The sequence below is a fragment of the Zalophus californianus genome, chromosome 2 (genome assembly GCF_009762305.2).
Source record: "Zalophus californianus isolate mZalCal1 chromosome 2, mZalCal1.pri.v2, whole genome shotgun sequence".
Lineage (NCBI taxonomy): Eukaryota > Metazoa > Chordata > Mammalia > Carnivora > Otariidae > Zalophus > Zalophus californianus.
Window position 1 is genome coordinate 99,823,091 of NC_045596.1, and position 21,546 is coordinate 99,844,636.

The window sequence follows — 21,546 nt, forward strand, 5'->3', positions numbered from 1 at the left end:
TAAGATGCACATCACTGTGGCAGCTGCAATGACAGGTAAGTGTCTGGCAGGGAACAACCTAAGACAGGACCAGTTATCTGGATGACATCCTAAGAGAGTGATGGGAAGTTTCCAGGAGGAAAAGGCAGTGAAAAACAAGGTCTGAGCATCACTGATTAAGAACACCCTTCTCATTCATTCTTAAATTTCTTCTTAGCAGGTCCTGTCTAGGGAAGCATCCTACAGTGCCCCATGGATACTGAGAAAGGTTCCAAGCCAGTGTATGGAGATTCCGGCAAGGCACAGGGGTTTTGCAGTTATCACAAGAGTTTTCAAAAACCCAAATATGTATTATGCATTGGCTTGGATTGAATAAATAATGTTTTACACACACACACACACACACACACACACACACACACACACACATTCACCCAGTCATATATTGGTATTTTTCAAATGTTTATAAGTACTATTGGAGATTACTTCAACACACTTTATTTACAAATGTCACTGAAATTATACTACCTTCACTTATTCATTTTTTCCTATAAAAGACATTAAAGAGGGCACATACTGCATGGAGCACTGGGTGTTATACGCAAACAATGAATCATGGAACACCACATCAAAAACTAATGATGTAATGTATGGTGATTAACATAATATAATAAAAAAATTTTAAAAAAAGGCAATGAAAAAAAGAATTAAGAATAGCTGAAAAAAATAGGGGAGACTGGATGTGAGGTACACAGAAACTCTCTGAACTTTTGTAATAATTCTGCATTTCCAAAACAGCCATAAAATAAAAATGTTTATTTTTATTTAAAAAAAGACATTAAAAGTACAACAACCATCGTGTGTTTCTATGTGTGTGTTGGCAGGGAAGTTGGGATTGAAATTTATGTTAGAAAGGTTACTCCAATTTAAAAAATTTGAGAAAAACAGTTGGAAAAGGGACCCATTTGATGCAGTAGTTCTGTATCTGCCTAGATTCCCTCTTTTCTACCAAGAACCATTTAAAGCTGAGGATTCCCTGGGGTTTTGTCCTAAGATTATTAGCTCACAAAGGACTCTACAATCCACTTTTATGTCAGTCTAGAAAGAAAGGTTCTCTAAAACCTTAGGCCATAGCAAAGTATAGTAAGAAGAAGCCATGTTTGCCTTTCATAAGTCTGTCCATCTCTTTTAACCCTAAGTCTTAAACAATCTACAATTTTCCTGAAGATATTGCAAGGAAGGATATAATTCCTGACAGATTTGGTTAGAATGCCATATAGTGCTCCTTGGAAAGAACTTTAATGCCCACCCTTGAAAAGATTCCATCTTTTTTTTTTTTTTAAAGATTTTATTTACTTAGAGAGAGAGTATGCATGCATGCCACTGCATGCAAGCAAGTGGGGGGAGGGGCAGAAGGAGAGGGAGGAACAGAATTCCAAGCAGACTCTGTGCTGAGTGTGGATCCTGACGCAGGGCTCAGTCCCATAACCCTGACATCAGGACCCGAGGCAAAATCAGGAGTCAGACGCTTAACCGACTGAGCCACCCAGGTACCCCTGAAAACATTCCAATTTACAGAGAATGATGCCAAAGCAAGTGTGAGAGAATTCCTGCTCCAATAAATAGCTTTTATACCAGAGGCAGAGCCAGAAGATCACAGGTCACTCATCTCAAATTTTAGAAAACCAAATGAACTGAAATAGGAAGAAAAAAAGTGATTTTATTTTTCAGAAAAAAGAAACAAAACCCTCATCCCCCTTATTTACTAATTTCTTCTCAATTATTCCTAGTCCGCCATATGAAAGAAATACCACCTCTCACGTGGTAAATGTAGTTGGGCACAAAGAGTAAGCTGAGTGGTACAAAGACACCTACACCTGTGCTTCCCCTCTCTTTTTCTCTGGAAACTGTGAAAAAAATCTATGTCACCTCTAGAGCATTCCTAAGTATTCCTAGCCCTAACTTCCGAGTCCAGAAGAATCCACACTTGTGTGCAAGGAAGGAGAACTTCAATTTCTAATCTTCGCTGCCTGCTCTCACCATAAGGTTCACTGAGGATGACAGTGGTTAGGCAACTACACAGTGGTTGATACAGCAAGAGACCATGTGATACAGAAAGCTTAGGAAATCTCTGAGTTCTTATTGTCAGGTTAGGCAGCAGAGGTGAGGCTGAGCTATCTGCTACCTTCCCAAGTACACACCGGAGAACACCTGCAGGCTGGTGTGGCTGACGTGTTTAAGCAAGTTTGGATACCGCTGGACTTCCAAAGGCCTCATTGCTCCTCCCCCACGAAGAACTCATACAGTAGCATCATTTTAACGTTAATCATCTCATAACTCTACTACTTCTCTTCCACCAACTCTTCCTCCATTACAAAAATCTTTAATATGGGCACAAAATCCGATTCAATAAAATATCATGGAAATTGTAGCACTGTTTCCGAGGGGAATATGTAGTATAAATTACACATTTTAACTCATTAGCTGGATTTAACCGGAGACAAAATGATTAGGTCCTTGATTAGTTCTGTTTCTGAATGATTACACAGTTTAAGTGACAAATAGCTTGTCCTTTGTCATCATAACTGGGGAATCATTACTAAATGGAGGCAATCTATTTGTCAGTTAAACTATGTAATCTGTCAAAAGCAGAATTAATCAGTAGTCTAATCAGTTCTCTTTAATCAAACAGCACTTGGCAGAATTCATTCAGAAGGTAGGAGTTATAGAGCTCTACACCCTATACCTTGTTATGTAGCTAATAATAAGTCTTATTTTTATATTGCTAATGACCATCTATATAAAAAAAAAAAACTCCAAATGTTATATTTTTTCCCAACAAGAACTGCATTAATAAATCTCAAAATCATTTTAGAAACAAAGTCACATTTTTAATAAATCTTGGAGGGATGTGAATGTTGAAGTTCTTTAAAATAGAAATTTATTGGCGGTTTCCTCTTAGTTTAGCTAAGGATTACTTGCCAGGAGGTAAAGAAGCATGCCCTCCACTACACAGACTCCAAAGACAAGAATGGATCATGGGTAGATTATCTGCATGCCATAGGTGGGTATTCTGAATATTACCTTGGTTGTTTTATGTTAGGACCAATCAAATAGAAACAGAAAATATAACAAGTGAGGTTTTTCCCTTGTAGTCAGAGGTCAAGGTAAATGGTGTAAGGAAGTCATAGAATGATGGTTAATAAATGTTCTTTTGTGACAGTGGTAGCTTGACTCTAATAAAATTGAGAAAAATTAGTAAGCAATTAAAACAGGCATACTAGTGAGGATGGTGAGGACTGGCAGAGCCTGTGGTATTCTGAACACATATAAACACAGTTGGCTTATGACAGGGTTCAACCTATAAGCAAAACACTGGCTTCTTGGTTGTTATATAGTATATGATATACTTGATGGACAAACCTTTCCCCTATTTGTCTTGCTCAAAGCTATACCAAGGCCAGAGTGTCCATGCTGTTAATGAAATAACTTCCATGTGAGCAACTTGGACATCAAATAGAATTTGAGAGAAGAAACTCACTGAAGAGGAATCAGATGTGGAAGTAAGTCTTTTTATCTCTCTCTCTCTTGCTCTCTCTCTCTCTCTCTCTCTCTCACACACACACACACACACACACAAGTATGCTAGGATATAAGTTATCTTTTATTCCAAATTAATTTCATTTGATCTTTTCTAGACTAAATATTTCTAGCTATTAATAGTTCCTCTATTAGAGTTCAGAAAAATGATGACTTTTGTCAGATGATTTCCTATTTCTAAATTTAAAAGAAAATATTAAAAACCTCATTAAGCAGGGAGTTGGTGTAACTTTCTTAAATATGAAATTTCTAAATAAACACAAATTTTATAAATTTCTCATTCCCTATTTTCTCAGCTGTTGCAGCAATGGCTGACTTTCTCCTGTTGGGCACATTATAAACTCTGGCAGAGACGAAACAGGCAACCTGTGACTAAATATTAAAGCATCATATTTTTATATCATTTGGGGCAAAGTCATTTAACCATCAAACTCTTCCATCTGCAAGAGGTCTCGCTAATTGCCAAAGTAGAATGTGGAGACTCTTGTGTAAGGGCAGGTCACATACAAACAGACTTAGACTCTTGTCAGCCTGCACCCTGGTAAGACCCATTTGCCAAACCTTTCTTAGGCAAGGCACAGACAGCCTAAGCTCTCCACTGTGGTCTAGAGCATGGTTTCTCAACCTCAGTATCACTGATACGTAGGGTCAGATAATGCTTTGTTTTAGGGAGCCGTCCTGTGTACCCACTAGATGTCAGTAGCACATACCTCTCCCTTCCAAGTTTATTCCCCAATTGTGCCAACTCAAAATAGCTCCAGACATTGCCAAACGTCCCCTGGGGGCAAAAATCACATAAGTGCCATACAGAAGAGTACTTCCTGAATTATCTGCAGTGAAAGATTGTGTTTTTCTCAGTGTGTTGCTGATTGATACTTTCTCAAAGTAGGATGAAAATGAATTACTAAAAAAATGATCATGCACTTAGAGGTGCAGCAATGCCAAAATGTTACATAAGTCCTAAATAGTTCCTCACAATTTCTGTACCTATCTCATCACGGACCAGAAACAAAGAGTTTGTGGGCTGGTACTGGTCTTCAAGCCACACTTTGGCTAGCACGGGTCTAGAACAAAAATGTCTGATCACAAATGCCTATGATTCAGTCATATCATCATCTAAGTGAACAAATTATATCATACACCTTACATAAAAGGTAACTACCAACAGAATTACATCTAAACCTTGAATTAAATATCATTTTAATATTACATATAAAAATTCTGAATTTTATGGTTGGGGTTGCGGGGAGGTTATAAATGGAAAAAAAATTAATATTTGTTGAATCTGAGTGAGGTTCCATGGAGATTCATTCCCCTATTCCCTCTGTTTCTGTGGGTTTAAAATTTTCCTTATAAAAAGTTAAAGGAAATTTTATAAAAAATGGCTTTCATTTTATTCTAAAACTTAAAACATCACCATTCTCCTTCTGTTTCAAAGATCTTGTCTTTTTTTTTTTTTTTTTTTTTTTTTAGGGAAACTGTTTCTGGTATCACAAAGATGGATCCCGTAAACATTTAATCATCTCAGAAGTCAGAAATGCTGCCTCAGGAAAGCCTGCTCAGAGAAGACCCAGTGCTCCAGTGACTGGTCCCATTGCCAGCCACAAAAAAGCATTCTGGTGAGTAGATTCCCAACACCCAGCCCCTCTCCCCCTGAGCCCAGCACGCCCAGGCCGTTCACCCAGATATGTGTCCAGAGCAGGGGGTCTCTTCTGCTCTTGTATAATGGGATCATCTGTTTAATTGGGTCAACATCATACTTTATGTGGTATTTCGCATGAGAGATCCTCCAAGAATAATAAATGAGAGCTCCAGGCAGAATCCTGCAGTGGCCCTGACACGGACCAGAGGTCAGCCTTGACACACGCTCTTCAGGGTGGCAGAAACTGTGAAGCCCATGCTGATATTTTCAGATTTTTCCACTTTACTAGGAGCCAGCTAATTCTCTTGGTAAGACCGGTTTAGCGACCAAAAGAGGACTACCCAATTCCATAAAATATCCAACTCACGGCAGAGTCGCAGGTGGAATTTAGAGGGGGTTTGCGAGTGGGGCCCCACGGGCTGCTATTACACACAGCTGAGGGGACAGATCTACGGCCCACAGTGCGGCTGCCATATATCTAACAGCTCCTCTTAATGGCCCCGTTTCTGAAAGTTCATGTGCCACCAGCTGCACACAATCAAAATGCACCGAGTTTCCCTCTAACAAGCAGCCTTGGCTAGAAAACTTCTTTTACAGATGTTTATAGCTCTTGTGGCTTTTTATTCACCATCTTATTTTTATAGCTGGTGTGATCTTTCAACATATGACAAAACATGCTCATGGCCTAGTAAACAATGCACCTAAAAATTATAACTCTTCGGGAAGCCTACAGAAAGCTAGGAGAATATTTAAAGCAGGTTTCTACATAACACATCCATAATTGGTTTTGCATTGTAGCTAATGGAAAACATACTTTCTATAAACTAGGAAAATGATTGCACAATTCACATATAGAAAACTAAAAATAAGCACAATAGAATATAATTAGAATATAAATAGAATATAATTCTTATATTAAACTGTTGTATACAAACTTTAAATAGAAACAAGAAGGCACTCAGTCCCTTTTTAATCCACTCCCAAGGCCTACAGAATAATGTCTGTAAGTTAAATGGCTAGAAAAAGTCCTATCACTTGCATAGAGGTGACAGAAGAGCTTGTCTGGCATTAAGCAAGCAAAGAATCATCCAGACTAGCTGGAAAACCTTGTTTCCCTGGGGCTACACTGGTGTCTCGGACTGGTCATCTGGAATAATGAGGCAAACTGACCTAACTACCTTTCTCCCTCAGACTCTCCCAGTCTCTAGCCTATGGATTGTGGCTGCCTGCACACCTGAATCACCCAGGGAATCTTTTTAAAAACACTGATGCCTGGGCTCCATTCCCAGAGAGCCTGACTTAGCTGGCCTGGATGTGGCCAGGAGAGGGCCTTTATTAAAGCTCCCCAGGTGCTTCTAACAGGCAACCAGAAGTGAGAACTTCTAATCTGATCCACCATCCTCTCAAATAATAACGGTACTACTACGAATAAACACAACAACCTAGCAACGATAACTTCTATTTCTCCTCCTCTTCCTATGATTTCCTCCTACCAAGGCACTATTGTGTATTGTTAACAGAATGTCTATTTCCCGTTGGCTGGTAAAGTGCTAGGAACTTCTAAGGATTTTTTTTTTCCATTTAATTGTTAAGCAGTGCTGCAAATTTGACATGCATATTCTCACTTGCAAATGAAGCACTATCAGCTTTAAAATACGGCCAAGGTTACATCATCGGGTATAGAGGGCAAAACTCAAAATACAGCATGCTTACTTCAGGCCCAGTGTCGTAGTGACCTCCTTGTGTTGGGGCCTCCTCCCCGTCAAACCCCTGCCTCCCGGTCAAGCACAGCGGAAGAGGAGGCTACCAAGCCCAGCAACCAGAGAGAATCTTGATGAGGCTAAGCTGCCTGCCCATGGAATCACCTGGGAGCTTCCAACAATCTTGATGCCCGGGACCCAGCCCCCAGAGAGTGTGATTTCATTGCTCGGGGGTGTGGCCTGAGCTCTGGCATTTTTAAAGGCTCGGAGGCGACTCTAACATGGACACACATTTGGGAAGCGCTGGGCTAAGCCAAAGATGGCAATTCCATTTCCTTTCCAGGGACGGGTTTAGATCGGGGCCTGTCACACGACAGTGCTTCCTGAGCAGCACGTCGATAGGGGGATTCTGGGAAAGGCTCCTCCTGCCTGTTGCAGCCGACCACGTATGGCCATGATGCGCGGGCTACTGCAGCCCCGCGGTAGCACGTGAGGAGCTGGCTGAGGACGGCAGGACAGGAGAGGAACCTGAGCCGCGGAAGACCTTGTGGAGCCCCGTCTTACCCAACCACGAGACGGCCCTGCCTCTGAATTCTTGTTAAGGGACTTACGAAATACCTTTATCATCTACGACCCTGTCGGTGGGGCTTTTGGTTACTTAGGAATGAACGTATTCTGCTGTCTCTGTCTTTCTCACCATCACGCCATATTCCAACGGCTCTATGCTAGTGACGGAGAAACTTCTGGCTCAGACGGAAGTAAAACACTACACCAATCAATCAAAAACTCAAAGTCACTTGCAGATAAAGCACTATCATCTTGTTAAAAGCTGGCTCTTAAAAACGACGAGGCACAACCCAGTCTACGAGCCTCAGCTCTAAAAATGGCAGTTGAGTGTCCTTTCGGACAGCAGCACTTTTCTGATACACATGGAGAAAGAAAGCCGCTGAAAATGTATTTGCTGATAAGAATTCTGAGAACAATGTGAGATCTGTGCATTGTAAAGGGCGTTCTTTGTACTCCTTGAGAGAAAGGAATGCTGGTTAAGTGAAAGTGTTATTATTTAAATTATCTAAAGGGAAAGGATTCCTTTCCCTGCATAATGACTAATTATTTAGATTTTTTTCCTCAAAAATCTTACAAAAGACTGATCTTGTGAACACGAAAATTTTATAGTAAGGAAAAAGTTATTCTCACCATCTTACAAAATTATAAATCAAACTCTGAAATATAAATGCAAAATATAACAAAAATATATATAAGGGAAAGAAGTAGACAGGAGTAGAAGGGAAATAAATATAAAAATATAAAGGATATATGGAAAAGATAAACAGGTATGTGTATCTATGTTTATATGTTTTGATAAACATATAGTGTCCAAAAATGTTGAGTTTCATATAACAATCAGAAATGAAGCCAAGCAGGGGCGCCTGGATGGCTCAGGAGGTTAGGCATCTGTCTTTGGCTCAGGTCACGATCCAGGAGTCCCCGGATTGGGATTGAGCCCCGCATCAGGCTCCCTGCTCAGTGGGGAGTCTGCTTCTCCCTCTGCCCCTCACCCTGCTCATGCTCCCTCTCTCTCATTCTCTCTCAAATAAATAAAAAAAAAATCTTAAAAAAAGAAATGAAGTCCATCATGAAGACAAGCTGTTAGAGCTGTGACAGCATAGGACGCTAATGCGCCTGCCTTAGTCTTTTGTTACATATTGTCTTCAACATTTTTGTTTGTTGTATCCTAAAACTTTGCTAATGAAAATCAAAGTAAGTCTTAGAAGTTTAAAACAGCCTCATTTTTTTTTTAATGTTCTAGGTTGCTTCATTTACATATGGGATATTTCTGAAAAATTTGGTCTCAAGACACAATAATGCACCACCAAAGGCAAACTTAGGAAGAAAAATATTAACTACTTCCTTTAAAAACGTCCTTTTCTATATTTAGACTAGTACTTTAAGCTTACCTACCAGTTAATTTAAATGTTTCTAGCTCTGACAGCAATCAAGATAACCCCCATGATTTGATTATAATTGAGGGTAAATTCATCAGCAAAAGTCTCCATTGCGTACTGAGCCAGACACAGTGTTAGGAATTGTGGGGGACACAAGCTTTGAGACATGATCCTTATCCTCAAGAAGAGTTTAACAGGTTTGCAAAAAGGGGAGATGGAGTAGATGGAGTTGAGGTTTACGTGTCCATCAACCTTCAATTTTTGTGGCCATACAATATGAAATATAATATGTGGCAAATACCAAATATCCCGGTCAATTTAGAGGCCATAATATAGTTGTACGGGCTACAAAGAACAATGTAAAATGAGAACACAATATAGTCACAGACTCTCACATTTAAGAAGCAGATCCAATTAGTCCACAGAGAATTGATTTAATTCAACTTGCCTACTTGCAAAAATAACAAGCATGCTTTCTGACATATGTGATGGTGGCAAGTGTAACCCATCTTTGAATAAAACTATAAAGTTTATTCAGAGGTCTGTAGGAGAAAGGAATTATGTAAATGAAAGCCCTAGAAACGGGATATCTAATTCTAAAGGAATAACATACTGATCCCATTACACAAATTTGAAAATAATAAGAACACAGCAGAAAGGTGCTATCACACATGCAACTAATTCGCCCATGGCCAACGGAGCATTCATTTCAGCCAAGTTCATGTCAACAGGTGAAACACAACCATCAAGGCACAGGCAGAAGTCAGAGGAAATCATATCGTCAATATAAATTACGTCTCTGAATCAACACCCTCCACAGATGGCAGTGAGCTAGTAGCATAAACCTGCCCCTTTCAAACCTCAAAAAGGCTGAAAAAAACAGTCTGTCTATTTGCACAGGTGAGGATTCCATGGCTGTCCTGGCAAAGATCTTGCTAGATTTGAATGTGCTCAAGTCATACAACGTTTTGACAAAAAGTCAGTCAGCTTATAAGGTTGGGGGGGGAGAGAGAGAGAGAGAGAGAGGAGAAGAAGGAGGGAAGGAGGGAAGAAAGGAAGGAAGGAGGGAGGGAGGGAAAGAAGGAAGAAAAAGGAAGAATAGGATTATTGTAATAAATGGGAACGTTTTTGTTTTCCAAATTTAAATATCATAAACATTTTTAACCCAAAGGCAACCACAGAACATTATTTTTCCTCATAAAATTACTTCACTCCATCTGAATGGTTTTGTTCTGCAGGTAAATTTGAGCTCAGTCTTCTTTCACAAATGGGTGAGTATCTTGTGAAAACTTTTTGTTATCTCTGGTGGTACTACACAGACTCCAAAGGCTGATATATACTTCCTACCTTCTGCAAAACACCATTCTTACCCCCAAAACAAAATGACTTACTGTCAAAAGTAACCAGTAACAAATCAGATTTTGCCTTTTTTTTTTTTTTAAACATAGTGGTGATTTCACTCACTAATTTCTGATTGTTTGGGCTTCAGTATGTTCCTTGAGAAGATATTTCTCAATTTATTTTAAGAACTCTGACTAGTATGACCAACTGTCCCCATTTACCCGGGACGAGCCCGGTTTCAGCCCTAAAAGTCCCACATCTCCGGAATCTCCTCAGTGTGGGCAAAAGCAAGATGATGCCAACTCAGTTTCTATATGAAAGAGCACCACCTGAATTTAGGAATAACGGCCTGTTGTAACTCTGCATTTATATATCATCGAGGGACTATAGGCATCATCCCTATAAATGTGCTCAGCTGTCACTTGATAGACAATATACTAAGCAGGAGAGATTCTGTAACACAAGGCCTGCCTACACTACTCCTTGATCTCTCCCCTGTTCTCTCACCCCAAGTACAAATAGAGTCTGTCACCTCATTGGCAGGATGAACTCAGTTACTCAGGACAAGTACTGACTGTCCCCACTAAGAAGACTGGCTTCTTATCCCAGCCGGCATAAGTCAAGATGCTGGAGGATGAAGGATGAAGGATGGCTGAGAGGAAGGAAGACCAGTATTTCAGGGTGAAGTGCCAAATTTTTGCTTGGGCCAACCAAAATGCTTTTTCCCCCTCAAGAAGGTGGTTTTTGCTTTGTTGTTTTGTTTAAAAGAAGAACATTTTGACAGAGAGAGCTGCTTATGAGCTATGAGAGTTACTCAGAAATCATCCAACTCATTCTCTCAGAACATATTAGGTAAAAGAAAAGACTTTGAATTGAGACAATTTCCTTGTTTTTACTAAATTCCAAGATACAGAAAGCCTGATAGAATTGCAGATCTCAATTCTGACCCATTCTTTTGCATACTGAGATGATCTTCTTTAATGTTTTCATTCTTTACATTTGTTCCTTGGTTTACATATACTGGTCCACTCAGAGGATGCTAACATGTAAGAAAAGAATTGCCAGTATGATCTCCTAGACATTTGTTCTCCTTATACTTGCAGTGGCATTAGTTTCCTACTAGTAGCCAGATATCCTCAAAATCAAATCAATGTAAGTAATACATTTGGTGGAAGATTCAATTAACACAATTTTTATTATGCACACAAAGGAGCTAAACCACAAAGAGGCCCAGAGAGAGGTCAGTGAGTGCACGTCTTACCTCTCAAATTAAGTACAGAACCAATCTCCAAAGACCTCTCTCCAAACAGGGGTGAAAGAACATACACTGGTCATCTCAAGACACAAAAATGAGGGTGGGGATGGGCAGTAGGGCAGGCCTCTCGGGCTTTAGGCTCAGGATTGCATGAAAAGGAACAGACACTGAGCACGCGGCAGCCACGGCTCTGGCAACAGCTCTTAACGAGACAGATGTTGGAGAACTAACTCATGTCCTGCCAATGGGGAAATGTAAACAATTTAATATTTTGAAAATTCAAAATTTAGCCATTAAGTCGTATATTACTTGGTGATAAACTGTCCCTCATGTTAAAGACTATATTGTCGATGGAATGTCATTTCTTTGGCAATGACTTGGTATGCTACTTATATGTCTAAAAACACATGTTAATTTTTGTTCCTTCACTTCTGTTGCTTCTCCAAAGCCAAATATATATATAATAGATCTAAAGCACTCATGCACACCACATTCCAGCAAAAATGTTGCTTTTAAATTGTACTGGAAGAGTAAACCAAATGTATTCATTCACTGAATAGGAGGAGCTGAAATAGCCAGCCACACACATAAGAAAGGTGTATGTATATATGCATATATATAATATGTATAGCTATGTAGAGATAGGTATAGATACGATTTACGTGATAATGACAAAGGTTTGAGTTAAATAGAATTAATTCAAATGAATTCAATGTAATGTATCTTGAGACTAGTCCTAGGAAAACCACCAGAATTGTCCCCACTGATGTGCTGAGTTTGGCGCTGGGATCCGGCCTGCATCTGGCATGAAGGCTCTGGGATGTCTGAGACCTGGAATAAGTCCAGGCTTTAGGGCTGTAGGGCTGGGCAGCTGGGCAGTCCGGGAGCCTCAAGAGTAGTCATCAAGCTCAAGGAGGTTCTCAAGTGTCTGTCACTGGTGAGGTGGAAGGCACTTTCCACTCTGAAAGTACCACTGAAGAACCTCAGACCATCCGTTTTCTGCCATGGTAAGAATCAGTCCTTGGACGAGTGGCTTCTATCACTCACATCTTTAATCTAGCACAACCACTAACCCTGGAGTAAAGGGCTGCAGGTCTGATGACCAGCCTCCAGAGTCTCCTGCCCATTTCCTTCTGCCTCACGATTTCCAGAACACCAAATCTCAAATTTAGTAATCTGCCCCATGAATCTTTTATAATCTGGCATCAAGACCACAAACAGCACCATCACAATCACTGTAAAGAGTTTTTTTACGAAGCAAAAGGAAAACTTTAGAAAAAACAATACCTCTGTTTGATAGGTCTTTAAAGTACAGATAAATTTGAAAAATAATAATAAAAAAAGTACAAATAAATAACAGTTCATGACAAAAATTCATTGAAAAATTGTTCTCAATTTTGGTTCCTATTATTTCTATCTATAATCTCGAGCATATAATCATATAGGGAACTAAGTTAAAAAAATCATATATATTTATATTTTATTTACATATTTGTAAAATTATAAAAGTATATTTTCATATATTTATAAAATTATAAACATTACATATATATATTTATTTTACATATATTTGCTATATGTAAAAGAACCAGAATATATATTCTGACTCCATGCAATGATGATTTCAGAGAACATTTAGTTACACTAGTAGTATCCAAATATTCACAAAAAGAAAAAGACCAATTGGTTTATTCTTTAAATGAATTGTTTTTGTTTTGTAAGCACGTGACATCATAGAATTTGCTATACTCATTTCTTTTGTAGAAACTCTTATCTTTCACTTTTCCAGCAAACAACACCCAGCCCTCCTGCATATTCTGCCTGTGTGGCATTAGCATCATGGTATTAACTTTATTTTTGTTTATTTGTTAACTAGTTGGCTGATTTGTTTTTTTTAATTTAATTTTTTATTTAAATCCAATTAATTAACATAGAATGCATTACTAGTTTCAGAGGTAGAGGTCAATGAGTCATCAGTCTTATATAATACCCAGTGCTCATTACATCACGTGCCCCCTTTTAATGTCCATCACCCAGTTACCTCATCCCTTCACCGCCCCCCCCACCCTCCAGCAACCCTCAGTTTCTTTCCTATGATTAAGAGTTTCTTATAGTTTGTCTTCCTCTCTGATTTTGTTTTATTTTTTCCTCTCTTCCCCTACGATCATCTGTTTTGTTTCTTAAATCCCACATATGACTGAAATCATATGATAGTTGTCTTTCTCTGATTGACTTATTTTGCTTAGCATAATACCCTCTAGTTCCAACCATGTTGTTGCAAATGGCAAGGTTTCATCTTTTTGATGGCTGAGTAGTATCCCATTGTATATATACACCACATCTTCTCTATCCATTCATCTGTTGATGGACATCTGGGCTCTTTCCATAGTTTGGCTATTGTGGACACTGCTGCTATAAACCCCTTAACTTTTTTTTTTTTTAGAGAGAGAGCGGGTGCATGCAGGGGCAGAGGGGTAGAAGGAGACGGAGAGAGAGAATCTTAAGGAGGCTCCAAGCATAGTGTGGAGCCCAGTGTGGAGCCTGACAGTGGGGCTCCAACATGACCTGAGCCCAAACCAAGAGTTGGATGCTTAACCTACTGAACCACCCAGGCTCCCCCATAGTATTAACTTTTTAATATTCATACTTAAATACTCTATAGAAAGAACAGAAGTCACAAGAAAGGATAAAACCTGCATTACAGATTTCCTAAAATGAAGAGACTAACTACATAGAAAATATACACAAGTATCATTTCACTGGAAAACACCCAAGTCTGTGACCCCAAAAAAGATCATTTAAAACTGAGAACTGAAGTTGAGACGAGAACTGAAGGAAAATGGGATTTTACAAGCAGCACACTTAAATATTCCTCAGGAGCAGTGTGGCTAAAGCCTGCCTAGCAGCTATGACTCTCACACCCCAGAAGGAGGCAATTTTCTCTCTACTGAATCACAACTGATACAGAGAATGAGGATTTAGTCCGAAGCATAAAGAGAAAGAGATAGCCAGAGGTTGAATGTTTATCAGAGAAAGCAGATTTTCACTTCAATATAAGAATGGTTTGGGTCAGACCATAATGATATACATGTTGTTGGAACCACTAACCACCTCATAGATTATAGTGAAAAATAAAGAAATCAAAGAGTAATGCCTCTTTTATGGAGAAAAGGGGTATATCCATCACTATAATTTAAACTGAAACCAAAATAAATGACATCCTAAAGGCCCCTTGCTTCCTTCATGAACTTAAAAATAAATTTCACCCTAATACCTAGAATTACTGAAATCAAAGCATTTAAAAATATTCACAACCTCCTCGGGATGAAGGCAGTATGGATGAGAGGCCCAATAGGTCCCTCAAAACCGTAATTCACTCAACCTGACCACTAGTCTTGATATCAACTTACCATGTGTCCTACTGGGAGTCATTCCTGGCCTAGACGTATCTTCCTGGAGGAATATATCTAAAATAGTCTTAAATATTATGCTGAAAATCGATCTTCAAAGATCTGAAAGGTTCTTACACTGAAAATGCTGTTTTAATTTCCAACAATGCAGGGAAACTGCAAATGAGGAATTTAGGTAAAACGTGAGGAGTAAATCTCCCTACACTGAAATTGCACTTATTAAAATGGATTACAAGGGGCATGAAACATCCCTCCCTGATGGCTTTCAAAATATTAACAATATTTTACTGAAAATAGCTTAAGACGTGCAAGTGAAGGGAAAATGCCTGCAGAGGTCATACCAGTACCGTGGAATAATTTTTGATGAGGAGTGTCCTTGTGACAGTCCTCTTGGCGCATTCTCACGGCACAAACCTTGGGGACCTTGCAACGGGGAAGGAGGAGAGCAGTGGACTTAAAAAGTACTTAGCAGCAACAAGTTGTTTTTGAACTGAGTAAGAAGTCAGCACCAGTTTTCTTGGAGTATTTGTAAAAGATGGGTTCATACAATACGGAAGGTAATCCTTTAAAACATCTTGATAACTCTATATATGTAGTAATAAAGAATAAAGATTTTAGTGATAAAGGCATCTAATTTCCAATCTTTGTCCTGCCCACTAGCCGTTTGACTGGACAAGCTACTTAACCTCTCTAAACCTTACTTCCTTCATTTGTAACATGAGATTTTATAGCTGTATCATTGGATTTTACTTATCGCAATGCTTGGCTCATAATGAGAATTCAAGAAGGGTATTTTATATATTATATTAACCTGCTTTCTTCTATGTATTATCAAAATATACACATAAATAATGTAATTCAAAATTGAAAAAGGCACACAAATTATGAAGATATAGCTGGGGTGATTTTTGTGAAGAAAGGAAATTATGTATGAATCTCAATATAGCATTGTTCTTGAAATCCGTTAATGGAAACTCATATAAATAGATAGTCCTCTATTTCAAGATTCCTATGATACTTTAGTAATTAAAGTCCCTGAATAGAGTGCAGATGAATATAAAATTCTGTTTCAGAGAGAAAAGAGTATAGAAAATGTATTACTTTTCTAAGAATATTGGTCCCATTTCTTTTAAAATTAATTATATATTGCCTATCTCAAAAACAAAGAAAAATTCTCTTTTTGCACTTCACACAGCATGTACTTTCCTTTAAATCCTGAAGTATATTATTAAAGTCTAAGGATAATATAATAATAGCAAGGCAGCCATCATCATTTAGCTGAAATGTTAAATATTTATAGAATTTTATTTTAGCTAAATCTGCAAACTGCTGTGCATATACTCTTTGTTGATACAGCACGTTCACAAAGGAACTGAGTAGACGTCTCCGAAATAACGACATTATTACTGTAAAAGGGGCTGCTCAAGCCGAGGAGATGAAGTTTTTCTCTGACACCACTCTGCCCCAGCCATTATAGGAACAAGTTCAACTGGAGAGAGCAACCCCAAGACCCCAATATGTGGGCTTTCCACTGAGGACGCCGTGGGGAATGAAGAGACAGTTGTGTCCTATATTTTGTTCTCACAGTAGGAACAGTAATAACTATAGCCTTAGCAATTGAGTTAGAATTTTATTAGTCTTAATATGAAAGTTTTTGTATAAAAATTTTGACATAAAAGATGAAAAAAATGTTAGTTTAGGGGCTAGAGTTGCTTGGAGGGAACACTTTTCTTTATCTCACAGTTTTGTATTTGTAAGCAGAACACACCTAGGATTCTTGCTTCTCTTCTTCCTTCACGCCCTCACTGAGAAACAAAAGCCTGTGTTGACTCATTACTGCCTACAGAATCAATCGAATTTTCCTGTCCCAGCACAGAAATCTCCTCATGGTCTTGTGGAACTAGCCTAGTCCCGCACCTTATGCTCAGTTCTCTCCAACATACACCATGGGCTCCACCACCGATCTTCTCACCAACTCACAAAGCACAACTTCATGACTGCACACAGCACTCTGTTGATTAGGCATGCCCTACCCCCAATTCTGCTCCTTTCCCTAGAAAGCTCATTCTCCTGTTTTCTGACCCAATTCTGACTTCTTCAGTGAACTCTATCTGGTCTCCCCTGGGCAAAGTGAGCTGCTATATTTTCCACGTACCAACACTCTCGATACACATGGATCCTCTCTCTGAAAGAAGATCCATTTTAATAATGTGAGAGTCTGTCTCCCCCCAGGGTATGCAGAAAACTCCTGGTAGCTGAGAACAAGTCTTAGAAAGTGTGTCTCTTCACCACTAAGGAAGACCTATTTAGAAAGTCCATTTTCACAGAAAAGATATATAAATACTAATAAGGTTAACTATAAAATTACAAGACGTAAAATTATATTGTTGAATGATTAAATAAATGAAATAAGCTCTAAGGAAAAAAGAAAAGGAAAACTAGGCTCTAAAACTGAAAAAAAAAAGAATGAATGTAGTATAATTAATGTATCTGTAAAGTATGTCCATGGCAGAGGAGGCAGAGAAAGCTGGATAGAAAGTGGTGCCTGACCAGGAGCTTTAGGAAGCTTAGATCTCCACAGGGAGAAGTGGGCGGGGGGCTTCCCAGAACCTGTAATATGCTTGTGGAGATGACAGAATTATAAGAGAAAGATCGCACATATGGCTACAACTTCCTCTCCCTTGGCTTTAATGCCATCTCTTTTTTCCTGGTTCTCCTTCAGCTTCTTTGGCTGTTCTTCCTCAGTTTCCTTTTGAAAGATGTTCTGCTGCTCAGCCATGTTCCTTTCATTCCATGGGGACTTCATGAATGATCTCTCTACTCCCACAGACTAAACGCCCATGTGTTTCCTGACACCTTTCTTGGCCTGCACTCTTCTCCTAGAGTGAGGCAGGTGCCTCTCCTGTGTACCCTGGGGATACTTCTATCACTGGCCCTGCCTTGCTCGAGCATCATCTCCTTCAGATGCTCTGCCCAGAGTCCTTCAGGGCTAGGACTTTTTCTTAACCCTTCCTTGAATACACAGCACATAACACAGAAGTTGGCTCATTAAAATTTAGTTGGCCAACTGAGACTAAACATATGTTCTCCTAAAGCTTAAAGAGTTGCAATTAGAAACGTCCCACACTGGTCAAAGGAAGTTTCTCTAATCAGGAGTTCTCTATATATGCAACAAATATTTGAAGTTAAAATGAAACTATCACAGAAACCTCTATGATAAATTCTTTTTGTTTTTAATTTTTAAGACTTTATGTGAGATAATCAAGAAAGGCCATACGTCATCACAAGTATTTTCAACTTTACAACACAGGGATCTGATTTTATTCCCATCATTCAGGATAACGGTAATATCAGTCAGTTAACCAAATATTTCATAAATAACCCCTTCAAATGAAAATCTGTCCGAATTTTACATTACCCGTAAGCTTTGCTTCATCAATACCTCAGTTAAAATATCATCCCAGCTGTGGGAATAGTCCCAAACTGAAATTTATGTGACAGATGAAAAAAAAAAGGCACATCTGTCTTTGTGTACCCTATTGGGGCAGGAAAGAGTTGCTCACTTAAAATGCTGAGAAGAGCTCTCCTGTCAGGTCTGGGAGGAGGATGGGAAATAAGGCTTTTTGATTTTAGGCACAGTTATTTTATTCCTTGCTCTAAAGCAGTGGGAAAAAGAAGAGAGACCAAATGGATCCTAGGAAAAACCTACTTAGAAAAGGATTTGCTATTTCTCCAGTGATGGTTAGCCTGGGAGTATTTTCCTGCAACACTCCCTTATCCCTACCCAAAACTCCCTGGGCAGAATAATCAAAACTTACTGGCAAGCTGAGGTGAGTCCAAAGGATCACTGAATCAGAGAACAAAGAGATCTCTAAGATTTAAGGACAAAGTAATTTGATAATCAGAATGGGGCTGGTACTGGCCAGTAATCAGCTAGAAACAAAGTATTTAGCAGAATTTTACAAAGCCAAAATTCTGAGGCCACAGACCTTCTAGGGCTTCTCAGTGGCCCTCTTTATCTGTCTCCTTTACTCACCCTGGAAGCCTCTATTATTATTATTATTAATATTATTATTATATATGCCATAATCCATCACATAAAATACCTGAAACTCCCAGGCACCTTGTACTATAGATTCAACCATGTATCCCTGGTACCTAGCACAACTCTGGCACACAGCATGCATAATAAATACTGGCAGCAGAAATAAGTTTTCCTACATCCTGGGATCTAAAAGAGACAACTTTTTTTTTATTAATTTTATTTTATTATGTTAGTACCATACATTAAATCATTAGTTTTTGATGTAGTGTTCCATGATTCATTGTTTGCATATAACACCCAGTGCTCCATTCAGTATGTGCCCTCTTTAATACCCATCACCAGGCTAACCCATCCCCCCACCCCCTCCCCTCTAGAACCCTCAGTTTGTTTCTCAGAGTCCATAGTCTCTCATGGTTTGTCTCCCCCTACAATTTCCCCCCCTTCATTTTTCCCTTCCTACTTTTTTTTTTTTTTAAACATAATGTATTACTTGTTTCAGAGGTACAGGTCTGTGATTCATCAGTCTTACACAATTCACAGCGCTCACCATAGCACATACCCTCCCCAATGTCCATCACCCAGCCACCCCATCCCTCCCACCCCCCACCACTCCAGCAACCCTCGGTTTGTTTCCTGAGATTAAGAATTCCTCATATCAGTGAGATCATATGATACTAGTCTTTCTCTGATTGACTTATTTCACTTAGCATAATACACTCTAGTTCCATCCACATCGTTCAAATGGCGAGATTTCGTTTTTTTAATGGCTGCATAATATGCCATTGTGTATATATACCACATCATCTTTATCCATTCATCTGTTGATGGACATCATGGCTCTTTCCATAGTTTGGCTATTGTGGACATTGCTGCTCTAAACATTGGGGTGCACATATCCCTTTGGATCACTATATTTGTATCTCTGGGGTAAATACCCAGTAGTGCAATTGCTGGGTCATAGGGTAGCTCTATTTTCAACTTTCTGAGGAACCTCCATACTGTTTTCCAGAGTGGCTGCACCAGCTTGCATTCCCACCAACAGTGTAGGAGGGTTCCCCTTTCTCTGCATCCTCGCCAACATCTGTTGTTTCCAGACTTGTTAATTTTAGCCATTCTGACTGGTGTGAGGTAATATCTCACTGAGGTTTTGATTTGGATTTCCCTGATGCCGAGTGATGTTGAGCACTTTTTCATGTGTCTGTTGGCCATTTGGATGTCTTCTTTAGAAAAATGTCTGTTCATGGCTTCTATCCATTTCCTGATTAGATCATTTGTTCCTTGGATGTTGAGTTTGGTAAGTTCTTTATAGATTTTGGATACTAGCCCTTTATCTGATATGTCATTAGCAAATATCTTCTCCCATTCTGTCAGTTGTCTTTTGGTTTTATTGTTTCCTTTGCTGTGCAAAAGCGTTTTATCTTGATGAAATCCCAATTGTTCATTTTTGCCCTTGCTTCCCTTGCCTTTGGCGATGTGTCTAGGAAGAAGTTGCTGTGACTGAGGTCAAAGAGGTTGCTGCTTGTGTTCTCCTCTATGATTTCCATGGATTCCTGTCTCACATTTAGGTCTTTCATCCATTTTGAGGCTATTTTTGTGTGTCGTGTAAGGAAATGGTCCAGTTTCATTCTTCTGCACATGGCTGTCCAATTTTCCCAGCACTACTTATTGAAGAGACTCTTTTTTCCAATGCGTATTTTTTCCTGCTTTGTCAAAGATTAGTTGACCATAGAGTTGAGGGTCCATTTCTGGGCTCTCTATTCTGTTCCACTGATCTATGTGTCTGTTTTTGTGCCAGTAACATACTATCTTGATGATTACAGCTTTGTAATAGAGCTTGAAGTCTGGAATTGTGATGCCACCAGCTTTGCTTTTCTTTTTCAACATTCCTCTGGCTATTCGGGGTCTTTTCTGGGTCCATACAAATTTTAGGATTATTTGTCCATTTCTTTGAAAAAAGTTGATGGTATTTTGATAGGGATTGCACTGAATGTGTAGATTGCTCTAGGTAGCACTGACATCTTCACAATATTTTTCTTCCAATCCATGAGCATGGAACGTTTTTCCATTTCTTTGTGTCTTCCTCAATTTCTCTCATGAGTATTTTATAGTTTTCTGAGTACAGATTCTTTGCCTCTTTGGTTAGATTTATTCCTAGGTATCTTATGGTTTTGGGTGCAACTGTAAATGGGATCGACTCCTTCATTTCTCTTTCTTTTGTCTTGTTATCAGTGTATAGGAATGCCACTGATTTCTGTGCATTGATCTTATATCCTGCCATTTACTGAAATCCTGTATGAGTTCTAGCAGTTTTGGAGTGGAGTCTTTTGGGTTTTCCACATAAAGTATCATATCATCTGCAAAGAGTGAGAGTTTGACTTCTTCTTTGCCAAATCGGATGCCTTTTATTTCTTTTTGTTGTCTAATTGCTGTGGCTAGGCCTTCTAGTACTATGTTGAATAGCATTGGTTATAGTGGACATCCCTGCCATGTTCCTGACCTTAGGGGCAGAGCTCTCAGTTTTCCCCATTGAGAATGATATTCGCTGTAGGTTTTTCATAGATGGCTTTTATGATATTGAGGTAGGTACCCTCTATCCCTATACTCTGAAGAGTTTTGATCAAGAAAGGA

At 39.1% G+C, this 21,546-nt stretch overlaps 1 protein-coding gene across 7 annotated transcripts in view; it reads right to left on the reverse strand.

Annotated features, from left to right (window-relative positions):
* Positions 1-21,546, reverse strand: part of PRDM5 (PR/SET domain 5) — a 187,029-nt gene that overhangs the window by 13,712 nt on the left and 151,771 nt on the right. The window contains exon 16 of one of the 7 annotated variants that reach the window (XM_027598802.1): positions 1,347-1,673. The exons of the other annotated variants lie outside the window; for them this stretch is intronic. Within the exon in view, the coding sequence (XP_027454603.1) occupies positions 1,650-1,673 (24 nt within the window). The 3' untranslated portion in view covers positions 1,347-1,649. Of the gene's footprint in view, positions 1-1,346; positions 1,674-21,546 lie in introns of those variants that run through there. 7 annotated transcript variants of the gene reach the window in all.